This window comes from Salmo trutta, chromosome 5 (genome assembly GCF_901001165.1).
Source record: "Salmo trutta chromosome 5, fSalTru1.1, whole genome shotgun sequence".
Lineage (NCBI taxonomy): Eukaryota > Metazoa > Chordata > Actinopteri > Salmoniformes > Salmonidae > Salmo > Salmo trutta.
This window is the reverse complement of record NC_042961.1, coordinates 32,600,172-32,620,971: the sequence shown is the minus strand read 5'-3', so window position 1 is coordinate 32,620,971 and position 20,800 is coordinate 32,600,172. Positions and strand designations below refer to the sequence as shown.

Here is a 20,800-nt window from a genome sequence, read left to right as displayed (position 1 = left end):
ACATCACATTTATGTTTTAGTAATATTTTTTGCAGATTCTCTTATCCATGGCAACTTTAGATTCATTCTTTTTAGAAAAAACAGCAAGTTGAGTTTCCAATCAACTATATAACTTTAAAGAAGTAAATATTTTATTTGTTCATGCTCTGATAAGCAGATGCTGGGATCCGTTCATATAGTGTAAAATGTTGCAGAGGCTGGGATCCGTCCATATGGGCTAGTGACAAAATGTTTCTGCTTGTTCACCTCCTGCATGCTTTCATCTGTGAATGGCAGATTGATGAGATGCTGTATCTATGGATTTACATTTTATCTGTCAAACTGCTCTGACCCATTCTCTATTTAGAGATTTGAAATGTATTTAGAGGTTAAGAATTTGCATAGCCCCATACTTCTTATACCCTTATCACTGATAAAGGAACTTCATAATTTAGTAAAGGAACTTTGATGAAAACTATTTTTATTGTACATTTACATTTAAGTCATTTAGCAGACGCTCTTATCCAGAGCGACTTACAAATTGGTGCATTCACCTTATGATATCCAGTGGAACAACCACTTTACAATAGTGCATCTAAATCCTTTTGGGGGGGGGTTAGAAGGATTACTTTATCCTATCCCAGGTATTCCTTTAAGAGGTGGGGTTTCAGGTGTCTCCGGAAGGTGGTGATTGACTCCGCTGTTCTGGTGTCGTGAGGGAGCTTGTTCCACCATAGGGGTGCCAGAGCAGCGAACAGTTTTGACTGGGCTGAGCGGCAACTGTGCTTCCTCAGAGGTAGGGGGGCCAGCAGGCCAGCGGTGGATGAGCGCAGTGCCCTCGTTTGGGTGTAGGGACTGATCAGAGCCTGAAGGTATGGAGGTGCCGTTCCACTCACGGCTCCGTAGGCAAGCACCATGGTCTTGTAGCGGATGCGAGCTTCAACTGGAAGCCAGTGGAGAGAGCGGAGGAGCGGGGTGACGTGAGAGAACTTGGGAAGGTTGAACACCAAACGGGCTGCGGCGTTCTGGATGAGTTGTAGGGGTTTAATGGCACAGGCAGGGAGCCCAGCCAACAGCGAGTTGCAGTAATCCAGACGGGAGATGACAAGGTCCTGGATTAGGACCTGCGCCGCTTCCTGTGTGAGGCAGGGTCGTACTCTGCGAATGTTGTAGAGCATGACCTACAGGATCGGGTCACCGCCTTGATGTTAGGGTGTTGTGCAGGGTCACGCCAAGGTTCTTAGCACTCTGGGAGGAGGACACAATGGAGTCAACCGTGATGGCAAGATCATGGAACGGGCAGTCCTTCCCCGGGAGGAAAAGCAGCTCCGTCTTGCCGAGGTTCAGCTTGAGGTGGTGATCCGTCATCCACACTGATATGTCTGCCAGACATGCAGAGATGCGATTCGCCACCTGGTTATCAGAAGGGGGAAAGGAGAAGATTAATTGAGTGTCGTCTGCATAGCAATGATAGGAGAGACCATGTGAGGATATGACAGAGCCAAGTGACTTGGTGTATAGCGAGAATAGGAGAGGGCCTAGAACAGAGCCCTGGGGGACACCAGTGGTGAGAGCACATGGTGCGGAGACAGATTCTCGCCACGCCACCTGGTAGGAGCGACCTGTCAGGTAGGACGCAATCCAAGCGTGGGCCGCGCCGGAGATGCCCAACTCGGAGAGGGTGGAGAGGAGGATCTGGTGGTTCACAGTATCAAAGGCAGCAGATAGGTCTAGAAGGATGAGAGCAGAGGAGAGAGAGTTAGCTTTAGCAGTGCGGAGAGCCTCCGTGACACAGAGAAGAGCAGTCTCAGTTGAATGACCAGTCTTGAAACCTGACTGATTTGGATCAAGAAGGTCATTCTGAGAGAGATAGCAAGAGAGCTGGCCAAGGACGGCACGTTCAAGAGTTTGAGAGAAAAGAAAGAAGGCATACTGGTCTGTAGTTGTTGACATCAGAGGGATCGAGTGTAGGTTTTTTCAGAAGGGGTGCAACTCTCGCTCTCTTGAAGACGGAAGGGATGTAGCCAGCGGTCAAGGATGAGTTGATGAGCGAGGTGAGGTAAGGGAGAAGGTCTCCGGAAATGGTCTGGAGAAGAGAGGAGGGGATAGAGTCAAGTGGACAGGTTGTTGGGCGGCCGGCCATCACAAGACGCGAGATTTCATCTGGAGAGAGAGGGGAGAAAAAGGTCAAAGCACAGGGTAGGGCAGTGTGAGCAGGACCAGCGGTGTCGTTTGACTTAACAAACGAGGATCGGATGTCGTCGACCTTCTTTTCAAAATGGTTGACGAAGTCATCCGCAGAGAGGGAGGAGGGGGGGGAGGGGGAGGAGGATTCAGGAGGGAGGAGAAGGAGGCAAAGAGCTTCCTAGGGTTAGAGGCAGATGCTTGGAATTTAGAGTTGTAGAAAGTGGCTTTAGCAGCAGAAACAGAAGAGGAAAATGTAGAGAGGAGGGAGTGAAAGGATGCCAGGTCCGCAGGGAGGCGAGTTTTCCTCCATTTCCGCTCGGCTGCCCGGAGCCCTGTTCTGTGAGCTCGCAATGAGTCGTCGAGCCACGGAGCATGAGGGGAGGACCGAGCCGGCCTGGAGGATAGGGGACATAGAGAGTCAAAGGATGCAGAAAGGGAGGAGAGGAGGGTTGAGGAGGCAGAATCAGGAGATAGGTTGGAGAAGGTTTGAGCAGAGGGAAGAGATGATAGGATGGAAGAGGAGAGAGTAGCGGGAGAGAGAGAGCGAAGGTTGGGACGGCGCAATACCATCCGAGTAGGGGCAGAGTGAGAAGTGTTGGAGGAGAGCGAGAGGGAAAAGGATACAAGGTAGTGGTCGGAGACTTGGAGGGGAGTTGCAATGAGATTAGTGGAAGAATAGCATCTAGTAAAGATGAGGTCAAGCGTATTGCCTGCCTTTTGAGTAGGGGGGGAAGGTGAGGGGGTGAGGTCAAAAGAGGAGAGGAGTGGAAAGAAGGAGGCAGAGAGGAATGAGTCAAAGGTAGACGTGGGGAGGTTAAAGTCACCCAGAACTGTGAGAGGTGAGCCATCCTCAGGAAAGGAACTTATCAAGGCGTCAAGCTCATTGATGAACACTCCAGGGGAACCTGGAGGGCGATAAATGATAAGGATGTTAAGCTTGAAAGGGCTGGTAACTGTGACAGCATGGAATTCAAAGGAGGAGATAGACAGATGGGTCAGGGGAGAAAGAGAGAATGTCCACTTGGGAGAGATGAGGATTCCAGTGCCACCACCCCGCTGGCCAGATGCTCTCGGGGTATGCGAGAACACGTGGGCAGACGAGGAGAGAGCAGTAGGAGTAGCAGTGTTATCTGTGGTAATCCATGTTTCCGTCAGCGCCAAGAAGTCGAGGGACTGGAGGGTAGCATAGGCTGAGATGAACTCTGCCTTGTTGGCCGCAGACAGGCAGTTCCAGAGGCTGCCGGAGACCTGGAACTCCACGTGGGTCGTGCGCGCTGGGACCACCAGGTTAGAGTGGCAGCGGCCACGCGGTGTGAAGCGTTTGTGTGGCCTGTGCAGAGGGGAGAGAACAGGGATAGACAGACACATAGTTGACAAGCTACAGAAGAGGCTACGCTAATGCAAAGGTGATTGGAATGACAAGTGGACTACACGTCTCGAATGTTCAGAAAGTTAAGCTTACGTTGCAAAAATCTTATTGACTAAAAAGACTAAAATGATACAGTACTGCTGGCTGGTGAAGTAGGCTAGCTAGCAGTGGCTGCGTTGTTGACTTTGTTTGAAAGTGTAGCTGGCTAGGTAACCTCGATAGTTTCAGTACTACACCTTTATCATGATACAAAGGCAACTATGTAGCTAGCTAACATAACACTAATCAAGACGTTCCTTTGTAATGTATTTAGTTTCTACAATGCTTCTCGTCGCTAATAGTTGGCTAGGTTTGGAAGATGGCGTCGCGAGGGACGAAAATAGCTGGCTAGCTAACCTCGATAATTACTCTAAACTACACAATTATCAAACTATGACAAAGACAACTATGTAGCTAGCTAACACTAGTCAAATCGTTCCGTTGTAATGTATTAGTTTCTACAGTGCTGCTAGTCGGTAAAGGTTGGCTAGCTAGGAGTGGGTTTGATGTTGACTAGGTGTGTTGACTAAATCTGGAGAACGGCGTCGCGTCGTGGCGGACGAAAATAGCTGGCTAGCTAACCTCGATATTTACTCTAAACTACACAATTATTGTAGATACAAAGACAGCAAAGACGACTATGTAGCTAGCTAACACTACACTAATCAAATAGTTCCGTTGTAATGTATTAGTTTCTACAGTGCTGCTAGTCGGTAGAAGTTGGCTAGCTAGCCGTGTTGACTGGCTATTAGTCACTCCAATCACTCACTCACTCACTCACTCACTCACTGTCTGAAGTTCTGTTATGGGAACACTTAGTTAAGCACTTGAGCATTCGTCTGCACTATATCAACACTTGATATGAGACAAAGCCAAAATCGCAGTGGAAACATTGTTAGTCCTTCAGTGGAAACTCTGTATTTGTTAGTACCTAAAGTGGAACTGACAGCATTTAAGCTACTTTGCAGAGATGAAACAATCACAATATTAGTAAAAAATATACAATTCCCAGTTTTATGCTTCAAAACCAACTTTATAAGATGTTTTAAAAATAGGTTATATTTGACTTAAAATTCCATGACGTACAGTAAGGCATTTTTTGCGTAATACATGGATATAGTTAAGTGTATGATTAGTATAATTCACCAATCCATTTCTTGGTAGTCCCAAAAATACTGCTATCAGGTTGTATATCACAGATGGCCTGTTAAATTGTTTGCTGCCTCCACCCATTCAGGATGCACTGTTTCAGTTTAAATTACTCAATGTTTTTAACAAAAATGGACGACTGTAACTAAGGCTGGGAATGTCAATACAATCAAACTAGCACTGTCAAAGGCTGCAGTTGCACGCTGTTGATTTGGTTGTCAAAAAGTAGGTTGGGACAAGAATGCATTATCAGGCAAGCTGCAGAAGGACGAGCAGGTTATTATTCCCCATTGTTTATCAGTGCAATTTTCACGGCCAACTAGCTGAAAAAGTTTGAGGGTGTTTATCTAGTGTTCCCTTGTTAGATTTTAGCTCATCTCGCTTTGGCTAGCATTAGTTGTTGATCTTGTTGATATGCATAGGCAACTGAGGGAGAGCGTACCTTTAAATGGTTGTTTGATGAATAGTACTGTGAAGTTCCCAAATGTAAGATTACTCACGCGGCATTTAAATATTTGCAGAAATCCATTCAGGTGTTTTGTGTCTTTTGGCAAAAGCGTTCTAATGATCTAAAGTCACGCTGTTGCTACTGCCTGTGTACACATAGTCCAGTTCAAAGTGAATGATGGCAGGCCTGTGTGGCAAATGGATTGTTTGTATATAGGTCTACTGTAGCTCTGATTTGGCTATAGCGCACCGGTCTGAGTAGACTCCGGTCCTGGACAAATCGTATCAAATGTTATTAGTCACATGCGTGGAATACAACAGGTGTAGAACTTAGAGTGAAATGCTTACTTACGAGCCCCTAACCAACAATGCAGTTTGAAATATACACTTATATTTAGAAATAAAAGTAACAAGTAATTAAAGAGCAGCAGTAAAAAACAATAGCGAGACTATATACAGGGGGGTACCGGTACGGAGTCGATGTGCGGGGGGCACCGGTTAGTTGAGGTAGTATGTACATGTAGGTAGAGTTATTAAAGTGACTATGCATAGATGATAACAACAGAGTAGCAGCAGTGTAAAAGAGGAGTGGGGGGGGGGGCAATGAAAATAGTCTGGGTAGCCATTTGATTAGATGTTCAGGAGTCTTATGGCTTGGGGGTAGAAGTTGTTTAGAAGCCTCTTTGACCTAGACTTGGCGCTCTGGTACCTCTTGCCGTGCGGTAGCAGAGAGAACAGTCTATGACTAGGGTAGCTGGAGTCTTTGAAAATGTTTAGGGCCCGCCTGCTATAGAGGTCCTGGATGGCAGGAAGCTTGGCCCGGTGATGTACTGGGCCATTTGCACTACCGTCTGTAGTGCCTTGCGGTCGGAGGCCGAGCAGTTCCATACCAGGTAGTGATGCAACCAGTCATGCAACCAGCTCTCGATGGTGCAGCTGTAGAACCTTTTGAGGATCTGAGGACCCATGCGGAGGGAGAATAGGTTTTGTCGTGCCCTCTTCACGACTGTCTTGGTCTGCTTGGACCATGTTAGTTTGTGGACACCAAGGAACTTGAAGCTCTTAACCTGCTCCACTGCAGCCCTGTCGATGAGAATGGGGGCATGCTCAGTCCTCTTTTTTCCTGTAGTCCACAATCATCTCCTTTGGCTTGATCACGTTGAGGGAGATGTTGTTGGCCTGGCACCACACAACCGGGTCTCTGACCTCCTCCCTGTAGGCTGTCTCGTCGTTGTCGGTGATCAGGCCTACCACTTTTGTTTCATCTGCAACCTTAATGATGGTGTTGGAGTCGTGCCTGGCCGTGGAGTAATGAGTGAACGGAGTACAGGAGGGGACTGAGCACACACCCCTGAGGAGCCCCCGTATTGAGGATCAGGGTGGCGGATGTGTTGTTACCTACCCTTACCACCAGGGGGCGGCCTGTCAGGAAGTCCATGATCCAGTTGCAGAGGGAGGTGTTTAGTCCCAGGGTCCTTAGCTTATTGATGAGCCTTGAGAGCGTAATGGTGTTGAACGCCGAACTGTAGTCTATGAATAGTATTCTCACATAGGTGTTCCTTTTGTTCAGGTCGGAAAGGGCAGTGTGGAGTGCAATAGTTATTGCATCTTCTGTGCATCTGTTGAGGTGGTATGCAAATTGTAGTGGATCTAGGGTTTCTGGGATGATGTGAGCCATGGCCAGCCTTTCAAAGCACTTCATGGCTACAGACGTGAGTGCTACTGGTCGGTAGTCATTTAGGCAGGTTACCTTAGTGTTATTGGGCACAGGCACTATGGTGGTCTGCTTAAAACATGTTGATATTACAGACTAGAACAGGGAGAGGTTGAAAATGTCAGTGAAGACACTTGCCAGTTTGTCAGTGCATGCTCGCAGTATACGTCCTGGTAATCCGTCTGGCGCTGCGGCTTGTGAATGTTGACCTGTTTAAAGGTCTTACTCACATCGGCTGATGTAAAAATGGCTGCGGAGAGCGTGATCACACAGTCTTCCGGAACAGCTGGTGCTCTCATGCATTTTTCAGTGTTAATTGCCTCAAAGCGAGCATAGAAGTAGTTTAGGTCATCTGGTAGGCTCGTGTCACTGGACAGCTCTCTGCTGTGCTTCCCTTTGTAGTCTGTAATGGTTTGCAAGACCTGCCACATCCCACGAGCGTCAGAGCCGGTGTAGTACGATTTGATCTTAGTCCTGTATTGATGCTTTGCCTGTTTGATGGTTCGTCGGAGGGCATAGCGGGATTTCTTATAAGCTTCCAGGTTAGAGTCCCGCTTCTTGAAAGCTGCAGCTCTCGCCTTTAGCTCAGTGCAGATGTTGCCTGTAATTCATGGCTTCTGGTTGGGGTATGTACGTACGGTCACTGTGAGGACGACGTCATCGATGCACTTGATGAAGCCAATGACTGATGTGGTGTACTCCTCAATGGCATCGGAGAAATCCCGGAACATATTCCAGTCTGTGCTAGAAAAACAGTCCTGTAGCTAAGCATCTGCTTCATCTGACTGCTTTTTTATTGATCTAGTCACTGGTGCTTCCTGATTTGAATTTTTGCTTGTAAGCAGGAATCAGGAGGATAGAATAATGGTCAGATTTGCCAAATGGAGGGCGAGGGAGAGCTTTGTATGCGTCTCTGTGTTTCAGTAAAAGTGGTCCAGTTTTTTTCCCCTCTGGTTGCACATTTAACATGCTAACAGAAATTTGGTAAAACAGATTTAAGTTTCCCTGTATTAAAGTCTCCGGCTACTAGGAGTGCCGTCTCTGGGTGAGCGTTTTCTTGTTTGCTTATGGCGGTATACAGCTCATTCAATGCTGTCTTTGTGATGAGATACTCTACCTCAGGCGAGCAATAGTTCGAGACTTCCTTAGAAAACGTGCACCAGCTGTTATTTACAAAAATACTTAGTCCGCCGCCCCTTGTCTTACCAGACGCCGCTGTTCTATCTTGCCAATACAGCGTATAACCAGCCAGCTGTATGTTGATAGTGTCGTCATTCAGCCACGACTCCGTGAAGCATAAGATATTACAGTTTTGAAATTCCCGTTGGTAGTTGAATCTTCTGCGTAGGTCATCGATTTTATTATCCAAAGATTGCACGTTTGCTAGTAGAATAGTAGGAAGTGAGGGTTTGTTTGATTGCCTACGAATTCTCAGAAGGCAGGCCGCCCTCTGGATTGTTTTTCTCCGGGATTTGGGCCTGTTCACGAGAAAGCAGTATATAATTCGCGTCGGGCACATCCGACTCGTTAAAGGAAAAAAGGATTCTGCCAGTCCTTGGTGAGTAATCACAGTCCTGATGTCCAGAAGTTATTTTCGGTCATAAGAGATGGTAGAGACAACATTATGTACAAAATCAGTTTAAAAATAAGTTACAAACAACGCAAATAAACAAACAAAAAACACAATCGGTTGGGCACACACAAAACGTCAGCCTTCTTCTGCGCCATTGTCACGGATGTAAGACAGATGTATTTATTAAGTTTTATTTACTGCAGTTTCTATCTATTAATTGTCCAAATGCATGGCCACTTTCCCACGCTATATTGGTATAGAAATGTCCCAAATGCCTTACTATACTTCATTCCCAAACATTCTATGAATTTATGAAAACTTGAAAATGACCATATCTAAGATGTCTCTCTTAACAAAATTAATAAAAAGGTGTCATATTCTTCCTAGGGGTGAATATGAAAATATTTTAATACGATTTAATGTTGCTAAAACCCTGTCAGATCCTCTAAGTTGATTACCAGAGGATTATTATGGAGTGATTGTAGGGATTTCTGAGTGAGAGTGATTTGGTTAAAGTTGCTTGTGTTGTTTGCGCTGTCTGCTCTGCTCTCCTCACCTCATAGCACCATCACCCTCTCTTCCTATGTATGTTGCAGGGCAGTATGGGTAGCATTGCGTGCATCGCCTGGAAGGGAGACACTCTGGTTCTCGGTGATGTGGACGGGAACCTCAACTTCTGGGACCTCAAGGCCCGTCTCTCCAGGTAACAAGTCACGTGTGTGTGCATGTGTGTTCATTCATCCGTGCATGCGTGAGTGTGTGTAGTACCTCAATGTTTGTTCCAGGGGGATCCCTACTCACCGTGGTTGGGTGAAGAAGATCCGTTTCGCACCTGGGAAAGGGAACCAGAAGCTACTGGTCATGTACACAGATGGGGCAGAAGTCTGGGACACCAAAGAGGTGAGTTATTTTTCTCTATTTGTCCTTCCTCTCGTAATTGCGACAAGATACACTCCGTGTAAATTTTATCAAGGTCCAAAACTTCAAGAATAACCTATGGGCCAAATTCACACATTGTCCCACTAGCTAAAAGTTAGACTTTGTGTGCATTCAAAATAGGGTGCCACACACTGATAGACTGAAGATCTGCACTTTGATTGACCCTCCTTCATCAAAGGTCCTCCCCAGAATGATTTGCCTTAGGCATCGTTTGCATTTCTGTAATTTACTGTAGCAGGCGCTCTTAGTGCATTTCACTAAGGTGAGAAACCACACTTTCCTCAATAAAGCAGCTATCAGCTAAATCAGTGCTAGCAAAAAAGAAAAGTGTTAGTACAAGAAAGCCATGTACGGTGTTAGTATTCTTTATATACACTACCGTTCAGAAATTTGGGGTCACTTAGAAATGTCCTTGTTTTGGAAAGAAAAGCAAATGTTTTTGTCCATTAAAATAACATCAAATTGATCAGAAATGCGGTGTCGGCATTTTAAGATGGGCAAAAGAACACAGACACTGGACAGAGGAACTCTGTTTACCTGAATTGTGAGACCCCAGTGCTGCACGTAAGGAGAGATGGATCTCCTATGGGGGATTGCATGTGCACCAACAGAGAGAGAAGCTGGAGAAGCTTTCGCGCCCAGCGGCAGGCAACAGATGGCGTAAGCGGGAGCGAGAGAAAGGATGAAGAAGAGGGAAAAATATAGGAGAGATCTCAAACGCAACAGTGCTCTCTTGACTGCTGTCTCAGACTCCTACTCGCACACACGCTCATACACTCAAACAGACATCTGTCTGGACAATTTTAAGTTTCATTTTGACAGGTTGGTTTGAGGACTATGTAAACTTTTTTTTCCTATCACCTGTCAATCTAATCCTAAATATTATCCAATTAACATCCAACCTCAAATCAATTGTGTATCCATGCTCCTCCCCCTGACCTCTGATCCCTGTAGGTGAGCATGGTAAGCAGCCTGCGAATTGGTCGGAACGTGAACTACCGTATCCTGGACATCGACTGGTGCACCTCTGACAAGGTGGTGTTAGCCTCTGAGGACGGCTGCATCCGTGTGCTGGAGATGGCCATGAAGTCTGCCAGCTACAGGATGGATGAACAAGACCTGACCGGTGAGAAATGGGAGAGAGGGGGAAGTGAAGAGAAAGGGCATATAGGCTTAGTGGAAGTAGAGCTGCGCCCGGATTCTCCACTCTTCTCCCAAAGTCCAGTCATGAATTTCTGATCATTGGATTGGTGAAATAATCGGCTAAAGGGACTTTTCAGCATTGTTAAATCCATAGTGTGCAGATCCATAGTAGAATCAGGATGCAGCCTGCCACAGTCTCTGAGTACAGTGGAGTAAGAAATTAGTTCCCAAATTTCATTGTTTATTGTGAAATTGAAGTTCGAACTACTGATATAAATAGTTGAGTGATGAACACTGAACATTTACAGTATTATGGTTTGGTATCTGACACTAACAATTGCCCCACTTCCTAATGCTCTTTTGACCTGTAACCTTGGACCTCTAACCCCCTCAGATCCTGTGTGGTGTCCATACCTGCTGCTCCCCCGTGCTGCCCTCACCCTGAAGGCCTTCCTCCTGCTACAGCCCTGGTCTGGCACATTCACCATGGACATCACACAAGTGTACGTATCAGCTCTAAATGGGTCCCACATTAACCCTCTTGAGTCTATTTAGCGTAATAACAAAATCCCCATATAAATCTGTCTGTTTGAGCATCCTCCGATAATGGCCTTCCACCTCTGCGGTACAAGGTGGCAGAGCTACAGCGGTGTTTGTCAGACCCTGACACAACCTGAAAGTCGGTCTTCTCTCAGAAACGTTTGTAGCGTCCGAAACGGTCTGGCCTACGGACTATTATGACCCCTCTATGGGAAGGTCTCTCATGAACACGTACACTACCTTTCAAAAGTTTGGGGTCACTTAGAATAGCTAATTTTGTTGTCCATTAAAATAACATCAAATTGATCAGAAATACAGTGTAGACATTGTTAATGTTGTAAATGACTTTTGTAGCTGGAAACGACAGATTTTTTTTTTTTATTGAATATCTACATAGGCGTACAGAGGCCCATTATCAGCAACCATCACTCTTGTGTTCCAATGGCAACTTGTGTTAACTAATCCAAGTTTATCATTTTAAATGGCTAATTGATCATTAGAAACCCAATTATTTTAGCACAGCTGAAAATTGTTGTCCTGATTTAAAGAAGCAATAAAACTAGCCGCCTTTAGACTAGTTGAGTATTTGGAGCATCAGCGTTTGTGGGTTCGATTACAGGCTCAAAATGGCCAGAAACAAAACTTTATTCTGAAACTCGTCAGTCTATTCATGTTCTGAGAAATGAAGGTTATTCCATGCGAGAAATTGCCAAGAAACTGAAGATCTCATACAACGCTGTGTACTACTCCCTTCACAGAACAGCGCAAACTGGCTCTATCCAGAATAGAAAGAGGAGTGGGAGGCCCCGGTGCACAACTGAGCAAGAGGACAAGTACATTAGTGTTTAGTTTGAGAAAAAGATGCCTCAAGTCCTCAACTGTTCAACCTCTCTTTCGTATCATCTGAGATTCCCAAAGATTGGAAAGCTACCGCGGTCATCCCCCTCTTCAAAGGGGGTGACACTCTAGACCCAAACTGCTACAGACCTATATCTATCCTACCCTGTCATTCTAAGGTCTTCGAAAGCCAAGTTAACAGATTACCGACCATTTCGAATCCCACCGTACCTTCTCCGCTATGCAATCTGGTTTCAGAGCTAGTCATGGGTGCACCTCAGCCACGCTCAAGGTCCTAAACGACATCATAACCGCCATCGATAAGAGACATTACTGTGCAGCCGTATTCATCGACCTGGCCAAGGCTTTCGACTCTGTCAATCACCACATTCTTATTGGCAGACTCGACAGCCTTGGTTTCTCAAATGATTGCCTCACCTGGTTTACCAACTACTTCTCTGATAGAGTTCAGTGTGTCAAATCGGAGGGCCTGTTGTCCGGACCTCTGGCAGTCTCTATTGGGGTGCCACGGGGTTCAATTCTCGTGCCGACTCTCTTCTCTGTATACATCAATGATGTTGCTCTTGCTGCTGGTGATTCTCTGATCCACCTGTACGCAGACGTCCCCATTCTGTATACTTCTGGCCCCTCTTTGGACACTGTGTTAACTAACCTCCAGACGAGCTTCAATGCCATACAACTCTCCTTCCGTGGCCTCCAACTGCTCTTAAACGCAAGTAAAACTAAATGCATGCTATTCAATCGATCACTGCCCGCACCTGCTCGCCCGTCCGGCATCACTACTCTGGACGGTTCTGACTTAGAATACGTGGACGACTACAAATACCTGGGTGTCTGGTTAGACTCAACTCTCCTTCCAGACTCACATTAAGCATCTCCGATCCAAAATGAATCTAGAATCGACTTCCTATATCGCAACAAAGCATCCTTCACTCATGCTGCCAAACATACCCTCGTAAAACTGACCATACTACCGATCCTCAACTTCGGTGATGTCATCTATAAAATAGCCTCCAACACTCTACTCAACAAACTGGATGCAGTCTATCACAGTGCCATCTGTTTAGTCACCAAAGCCCCACACACCTCCCACCATTGCGACCTGTACGCTCTCGTTGGTTGGCCCTCGCTTCATACTCGTCGCCAAACCCACTGGCTACAGGTTATCTACAAGTCTCTGCTAGGTAAAGCCCCGCCTTATCTCAGCTCACTGGTCACCATAGCAGCACCCACTCGTAGCACACACTCCAGCAGGTATATCTCACTGGTCACCCCCAAAGCCAATTCCTCCTTTGGTCGTCTTTCCTTCCAATTCTCTGCTGCCAATGACTGGAACGAACTGCAAAAATCTCTGAAGCTGGAGACTCATATCTCCCTCACTAGCTTTAAGCACCAGCTGTCAGAGCAGCTCACAGATCACTGCACCTGTACATAGCCCATCTGTAAACAGCCCATCTATCTATCTACCTACCTCATCCCCATACTGTATTTATTTATTTATCTTGCTCCTTTGCACCCCAGTATCTTCACTTGCACATTCATCTTCTGCACATCTACCATTCCAGTGTTTAATTGCTATATTGTAATTACTTCGCCACCATGGCCTATTTATTGCCTTAACTTACCTCATTTGCACTCACTGTATATAGACTTTGTTTTCTTTTGTTCTACTGTATTATTGACTATGTTTTGTTTGTTCCATGTGTAACTCTGTTATTGTATGTGTTGAATTGCTATGCTTTATCTTGGCCAGGTCACAGCTGCAAATGAGAACTTGTTCTCAACTAGCCTACCTGGTTAAATAAAGGTGAAATAAATAAAATAAAAAAAACTGGCAGCTTCATTAAATAGTACCTGCAAAACACCACTCTCAACCTCAACAGTGAAGAGGCAACTCCAGGATGCTGGCCTTTCAGGCAGAGTTGCAAAGATAAAGCCATTTCTCAGACTGGCCAAGAAAAAGAAAAGATTGAAATGGGAAAAAGAAGACACACACTGGACATAGGAATTCTGCCAAGAAGGCCAGCATCCCCGAGTCGCCTCTTCACTGTTGACGTTGAGACTGGTGTTTTGTGGGTACTATGTAATGAAGCTGCCAGTTGAGGACATGCGAGGCGAGCCAGCGGGGTGCAAGATATTTTCCTTCAATCACCACTCCCCTTACCTCTCTCTGCCATCTGCCACCCCCCCTCCCCTCCCCAGCTCCGACCGAGAGGGAAGGGTGGTCCAGCATCCTGATCTGTGGATGACAGAGAAAGCAAAGGGCTGTAAGGATAGGAACCAGCGGGTGACCGGGTGTTACTGTCCTTATTCCGTGACATCCAAACCAGTGCTGCATGGTCCGTTACGAGGGTGAAGTGTCGTCCCAACAAGTCATATTTCAGCGTCTCCAGCGCCCACTTGATCACTAGACGTTCTTTCTCCACAGTGTAATTTGTTCCCTCGTCAACAGCTTCCCGCTAATGTACACGACTTGGTTTTTCTCTAAAATGGGCTTGATTTGTCAGAAGTACTCCTCAGTTTCATCAGCTGTCCGGGTGGCTGGTCTCAGACGATCCCGCAGGTGAAGAAGACAGATGTGGTGGTCCTGGGCTGGTGTGGTTACATGTGGTCTGCGGTAGTGAGGCCAGTTGGACATGCTGCCAAGTTCTCTAAAACGACATTGGAATCAGCTTATGGAAGAGAAATGAACAATTCAATTATCTGGCAACAGCTCTTGTAGACATTGCTGCAATCATATATGCCAATTGCACACTCCCTCAAAACTTGAGACATCTGTGGCATTGTGTTGTGTGTCAAAACTGCACATTTTAGTGGCCTTTTATTGTCTCCAGCACAAGGTGCACCTGTGGAATGATTATGTCGTTTAATCAGCTTCTTGATATGTCAGGTGGATGGATTATCTTGGCAAAGGAGAAATGCTCACTAACAGGGATGTAAACACATTTGTGCGAAACATTTGAGAGAAATAACCCTTTTGTGGATATGGAACATTTCTGGGATATTTTATTTCAGCTCATGAAGCATGGGACCAACACTTGACATGTTGTGTTTATTTTCTGATCAGTATAGATTGAACAACAATAACTAGCAACAATTTCTGATTCATACACAATGTTTGGAGAAGGGGAGACTTTTGCCCTGAGATGAGTGGGAGGGAGGGAGAGAAAGAGATAAAGAAATGCCCATCCGTGTGTGTCTGTTTGTGTTGGGAAGCAGTTTGTTCTAATCCAATTGGTACAGCAAGCTCAACCAATATACACACCCGTTTCTTTACAGACAAAATAACTAACCAATAGTTGTTTAGAGCACACGGCGCTTCACGCTGTTTGAGTGAAAGAGAGATGTGAGCTGGCAGCTGAATTTTTTATTTATTTTTCCCGATCACTGATAATGACAAAAAATACTTGTCATAAAATATATCTCTAAAATATAGGACAGACACTTCAAAATAAACTTCCTTTAGATAGTCCAAAATATTATCTGTTTTACCATGTATGAATCTGTTATTCAATGTGTTTCTATGGGCTAATAGCAGTAAGGCCAATTTCAATGTTTCAACCCCCCCCCCCCCAAAAAAAGTGATATGCCTAAAATGCTAATCAATTATCTAAATTATCCTTGTATGACCATCTTAAAACAATTCCATTTGTGAGCTTAGTAGACTCTAGAGTGTAAACAAATACACATCCCCGGGATGTCACCTCCAAATCAGTCCCACAGTTAACTGTTACATATCCTCCAGGGTGTCACCTCAAAATAGGTCTCTTAGTCAACTGTTAAACAAATTCACACATCCCCCACGATGTCACCACTAAATTGGTCTCCCCAGTAAATTGTTACACATCCCCAGGGTGTCAACTCCAAATGGGTCCTCTATTAAACTTTTTAAAATTCTCCCATGGTGTCAGCTCTGTCCTGTATTTACACCTTCTCTTAGGATTGTATTGCTAAATCAATTGTGTGTTCAAGAACACGAGTGTTATACCATTTAAATACCTACGTTTTCTTTCCTTATTTAAGTTTAGACTTTTTAGCTGTGTGAACAATGCAATGGCATGTACAGTTGGAGTCATTAAAACTCATTTTTCAACCACTCCACAAATTTCTTGTTTAACAAACTATAGTTTTGGCAAGTCGGTTAGGACATCTACTTTGTGCATGACACAAGTCATTTTTCCAACAATTATTTACAGACAGATTATTTAACTTATAATTCACTGTATCACAATTCCAGTGGGTCAGAAGTTTACGTGCACTAAGTTGACTGTGCCTCTAAACGGCTTGGAAAATTCCAGAAAATCATGTCATGGCTTTAGAAGCTTCTGATAGGCTAATTGACATCATTTGAGTCAATTGGAGCTGTACCTGTGGATGTATTTCAAGGCCTACCTTCAAACTCAGTCCCTATTTGCTTGACATCATGGGAAAATCAAAAGAAATCAGCCAAGACCCCAGAAAAATTATTGTAAACCTCCGCAAGTCTGGTTCATCCTTGGGAGCAATTTCCAAACGCCTGAAGTTACCATGTTCATCTGTACAAACAATAGTACTCAAGTATAAACACCATGGGACCACGCAGCCGTCATACCGCTGAAGGAGGAGACGTGTTCTGTCTCCTAGAGATTAATGTAGAGATACTCTCAATGATCGGCTATGAAAAGCCAACTGACATTTACTCCTGAGGTGCTGACCTGTTGCACCCTCGACAACTACTGTGATTATTATTATTTGACCATGCTGGTCATTTATGAACATTTGAACATCTTGGCCATGTTCTGTTATAATCTTCACCCAGCACAGCCAGAAGAGGACTGGCCACCCCTCATAGACTGGTTCCTTTCTAGGTTTCTTCCTAGATTTTGACCTTTCTTGGGAGTTTTTCCTAGCCACCGTGCTTCTACACCTGCATTGCTTGCTGTTTGGGGTTTTAGGCTGGGTTTCTGTACAGCACTTTGAGATATCAGCTGATGTAAGAAGGGCTATATAAATACATTTGATTTGAATGTACTTTGGTGCAAAAAGTGCAAATCAATCCCAGAACAACAGCAAAGGACCCTGTGAAGATGCTGGAGGAAACGGGTACAAAAGTATCTATATCCACAGTAAAACGAGTCCTGTATCGACATAGCCTGAAAGGCCGCTCAGCAAGGAAGAAGTCACTGCTCCAAAACTGCCATAAAAACAAGCCAGACTACGGTTTGCAACTGCACAATTTTTACTTGGATTAAATGTAACGAATTGTAAAAAACTGAGTTTAAATGTTTTTGGCAAAGGTGTATGTAAACTTCTGACTTCAACTGTACATGGGTCACCATGGAGGTTCAGACATACACATTGGCGTGTATGACGGCTAAATGCTCACCTCACCAATGTTCTTTTGAGTTGTCAGGGTTCTGATTATGTATCTTGCTGAGCCAACATGACCCCTTTGGCTTTCTCACCTATGCCAAGATGTTTTTTTAAATTATATTAATATATTTAAAAATATCATAATATTCATTAAATACAGCCAGTCTAGGAAATGATAACAGTTGGGCTATTAGCAGCTCCGTTTGTATCAGGCTAGTTGACATCCCAAAATCGCCATATCCGTATTTGATTGACCGGCTCAAATCAGTCTTACGTAGCAACATTTGAAATTGAGTTTTTTACATTGGTAAAAAGTAGAGACTCAGCGCTACAAAATGGTATATCATACACTGCATTTTTGAGGAACAATGGTAAAGGAATTCTGCTTTGAAAGTTGATAAACTTTGTCTACACCCATTCAGTATTGTTCACACCCTCTTAAGCAAGCCCCACCCATCTCTTTAAGGATTCACATGTGAGGTCATGTGCTAAACAGTGAGTAGTGTAGTAAAGATTAAGACTAAAAGTGGTAGTAGCCTACAATAAGGAACAATTCCAGGTTAACAAAGTGTCCAGATAAAAATATTTTATAAATATTAGATGACGCTTACCTAGACTCACGTAAAAGTAATTCACCCAGTAAAATACTACTTGAGTAAAAGTCTAAAAGTATTTGTTTTTAAAAGTACATAAGTAGCAAAAGTAAATGGAATTGCTAAAATGTACTTAAGTATCAAAAGTATAAATATTTTCAAATTCCTTATTAAACCAGACGGCCCAATTTTTTTAAATTTTTTTTATTGATGGATAGCCAGGGGCACACCAACACTCACACATAATTTGTAAACTAAGTATTTGTGTTTAGTGAGTCTGCCAGATCAAGTGCAGTAGGTCTCTTGATAAGTCTGTGAATTGGACAATTTTCCTGTCATTGTAACGAGTACTTTTGGTTGTCAGGGAGAATGTTTGGAGTAAAAAGTACATTATTTTCTTTCGGAATGTAGTGAAGTAAAGGTAGCCCAAAATATAAATAGTAATGTACAGTCGTGGCCAAAAGTTTGGAGAATGACACAAATGTTAATTTCACAAAGTTTGCTGCTTCAGTGTCTTTAGATATTTTTGTCAGATGTTACTATGGAATACTGAAGTATAATTACAAGCATTTCATAAGTGTCAAAGGCTTTTATTGACAATTACATGAAGTTGATGCAAAGAGTCAATATTTGCAGTGTTGACCCTTCTTTTTCAAGACCTTTGCAATACGCCCTGGCATGCTGTCAATTAATTTCTGGGTCACATCCTGACTGATGGCAGCCCATTCTTGCATAATCAATGCTTGGAGTTTGTCAGAATTTGGGTTTTTGTTTGTCAACCTGCCTCTTGAGGATTGACCACAAGTTCTCAATGGGATTAAGGTCTAGGGCGTTTCCTGGCCATGGACCCACAATATCGATGTTTTGTTCCCCGAGCCACTTAGTTATCACTTCTGCCTTATGGCAAGGTGCTCCATCATGCTGGAAAAGGCATTGTTCATCACCAAACTGTTCCTGGATGGTTGGGAGAAGTTGCTTTCAGAGGATATATTGGTACCATTCTTTATTCATGGCTGTGTTCTTAGGCAAAATTGTGAGTGAGCCCACTCCCTTGGCTGAGATTCAACCCCACACATGAATGGTCTCAGGATGCTTTACTGTTGGCATGACACAGGACTGATGGTAGCGCTCACCTTGTCTTCTCCGGACAAGCTTATTTTCCGGATGCCCCAAACAATCGGAAAGGGGATTCATCAGAGAAAATTACTTTACCCCAGTCCTCAGCAGTCCAATCCCTGTACCTTTTGTAGAATATCAGTCTGTCCCTGATGTTTTTCCTGGAGAGAAGTGGCTTCTTTGCTGCCCTTCTTGACACCAGGCCATCCTCCAAAAGTCTTCACCTCACTGTGCATGCAGATGCACTCTCACCTGCCTGCTGCCATTCCTGAGCAAGCTCTGTACTGGTGGTGCCCCGATCCCGCAGCTGAATCAACTTTAGGAGACGGTCCTGGCGCTTGCTGGATTTTCTTGGGCGCCCTGAAGCCTTCTTCACAACAATTGAACCGCTCTCCTTGAAGTTCTTGATGATCCGATAAATGGTTGATTTAGGTGCAATCTTACTGGCAGCAATATCCTTGCCTGTGAAGCCCTTTTTGCGCAAAGCAATGATGGCACGTGTTTCCTTGCAGGTAACCATGGTTGAAGGAGGAAGAACAATGATTCCAATGCACCACCCTACTTTTGAAGCTTCCAGTCTGTTATTCAAACTCAATCAGCATGACAGAGTGATCTCCAGCCTTGTCCTCGTCAACACTCACACCTGTGTTAACGAGAGAATCACTGACGTGATGTCAGCTGGTCCTTTTGTGGCAGGGCTGAAATGCAGTGGAAGTATTTAATGGGGATTTAGTTCATTTGCATGGCAAAGAGGGACTTTGCAATTAATTGCAATTCATCTGATCACGCTTCATAACATTCTGGAGTATATGCAAATTGCCATCATACAAACTGAGGCAGCAGACTTTGTGAAAATTCATATTTGTCTCATTCTCAACACTTTTGGACACGACTGAACAGATACCGCCAAAAAATACTTAAGTAGTACTTTAAAGTATTTTTACTGAAGTACTTTACACCACTCCCCAAATGCCTTCACACCAGAACGTTAGCAAACTTTATATACTGTTACACACGCGCTTATCACATTTTATTCCATACATAAATTAAGGCCATGCAACCTGAGTTGATACCTGAGTGTGGTGCGCATGTACAGTACATAAACAGATGTATGCGCCATATATTTATGTGGTGGATACTTGATACGGTCACAGGATATTGTTGTGGTATATCACAAAATCATGTTACGACCACACATATCAATATTAATTTTATATATCAATATTTTGTCTTGACTTAGTCTTGCTAAGTGGACTTAGTCTTGCTAAGTGGATGGGTCTCTACTGAAGGTGTAAACAGTACAGCCAAATGGTTACTTGCATAGTAGCAAAGATTATTTCACTTCACATTCACTCTGGGTGTACAGGTTTGAGGTGCTATATCAATCTGACCCCAGGACAGTTTTAATATGATACTCATTATTTGAACTGTACATTTTATAGAGATTCTAATATTCTGTTATTCTAATTCCTAATTCAATGGTACAGCCATCCTAATTGTGTCTGGTCTAGGACCGTATTCACAAAACGTCTCAGAATATGAGTGCTGATCTAAGTATTGCCTTTTAGATCATAAGATGTGGACCTGATCCTTGATCAGCACTTTTATTCTGAGACATGTTGTAAATATGGGCCTTGTTGTCTCTTTCTCTGTAGGGATTACACTGAAAAACATGAGATTAAGGGCCTGATCCAGGAACAGCTCAACTCCATGTCCAAGTGAGTGATCGCTCTTCAACAAACTGACACATGCGCTAGCTCACACACACACACACACACACACACACACACACACACACACAC

At 44.2% G+C, this 20,800-nt stretch overlaps 1 protein-coding gene across 2 annotated transcripts in view; it reads left to right on the top strand.

The window, feature by feature from the left end:
* wdr11 (WD repeat domain 11) overlaps nt 1–20,800 on the top strand; it is a 229,569-nt gene that overhangs the window by 164,452 nt on the left and 44,317 nt on the right. For both annotated transcript variants that reach the window (XM_029753425.1, XM_029753424.1), the window contains exons 17-21: nt 9,054–9,160; nt 9,243–9,357; nt 10,351–10,522; nt 10,934–11,042; nt 20,654–20,716. In XM_029753425.1, coding sequence (XP_029609285.1) covers nt 9,054–9,160; nt 9,243–9,357; nt 10,351–10,522; nt 10,934–11,042; nt 20,654–20,716 — 566 coding nt within the window. The remainder of the gene's footprint in view (nt 1–9,053; nt 9,161–9,242; nt 9,358–10,350; nt 10,523–10,933; nt 11,043–20,653; nt 20,717–20,800) is intronic.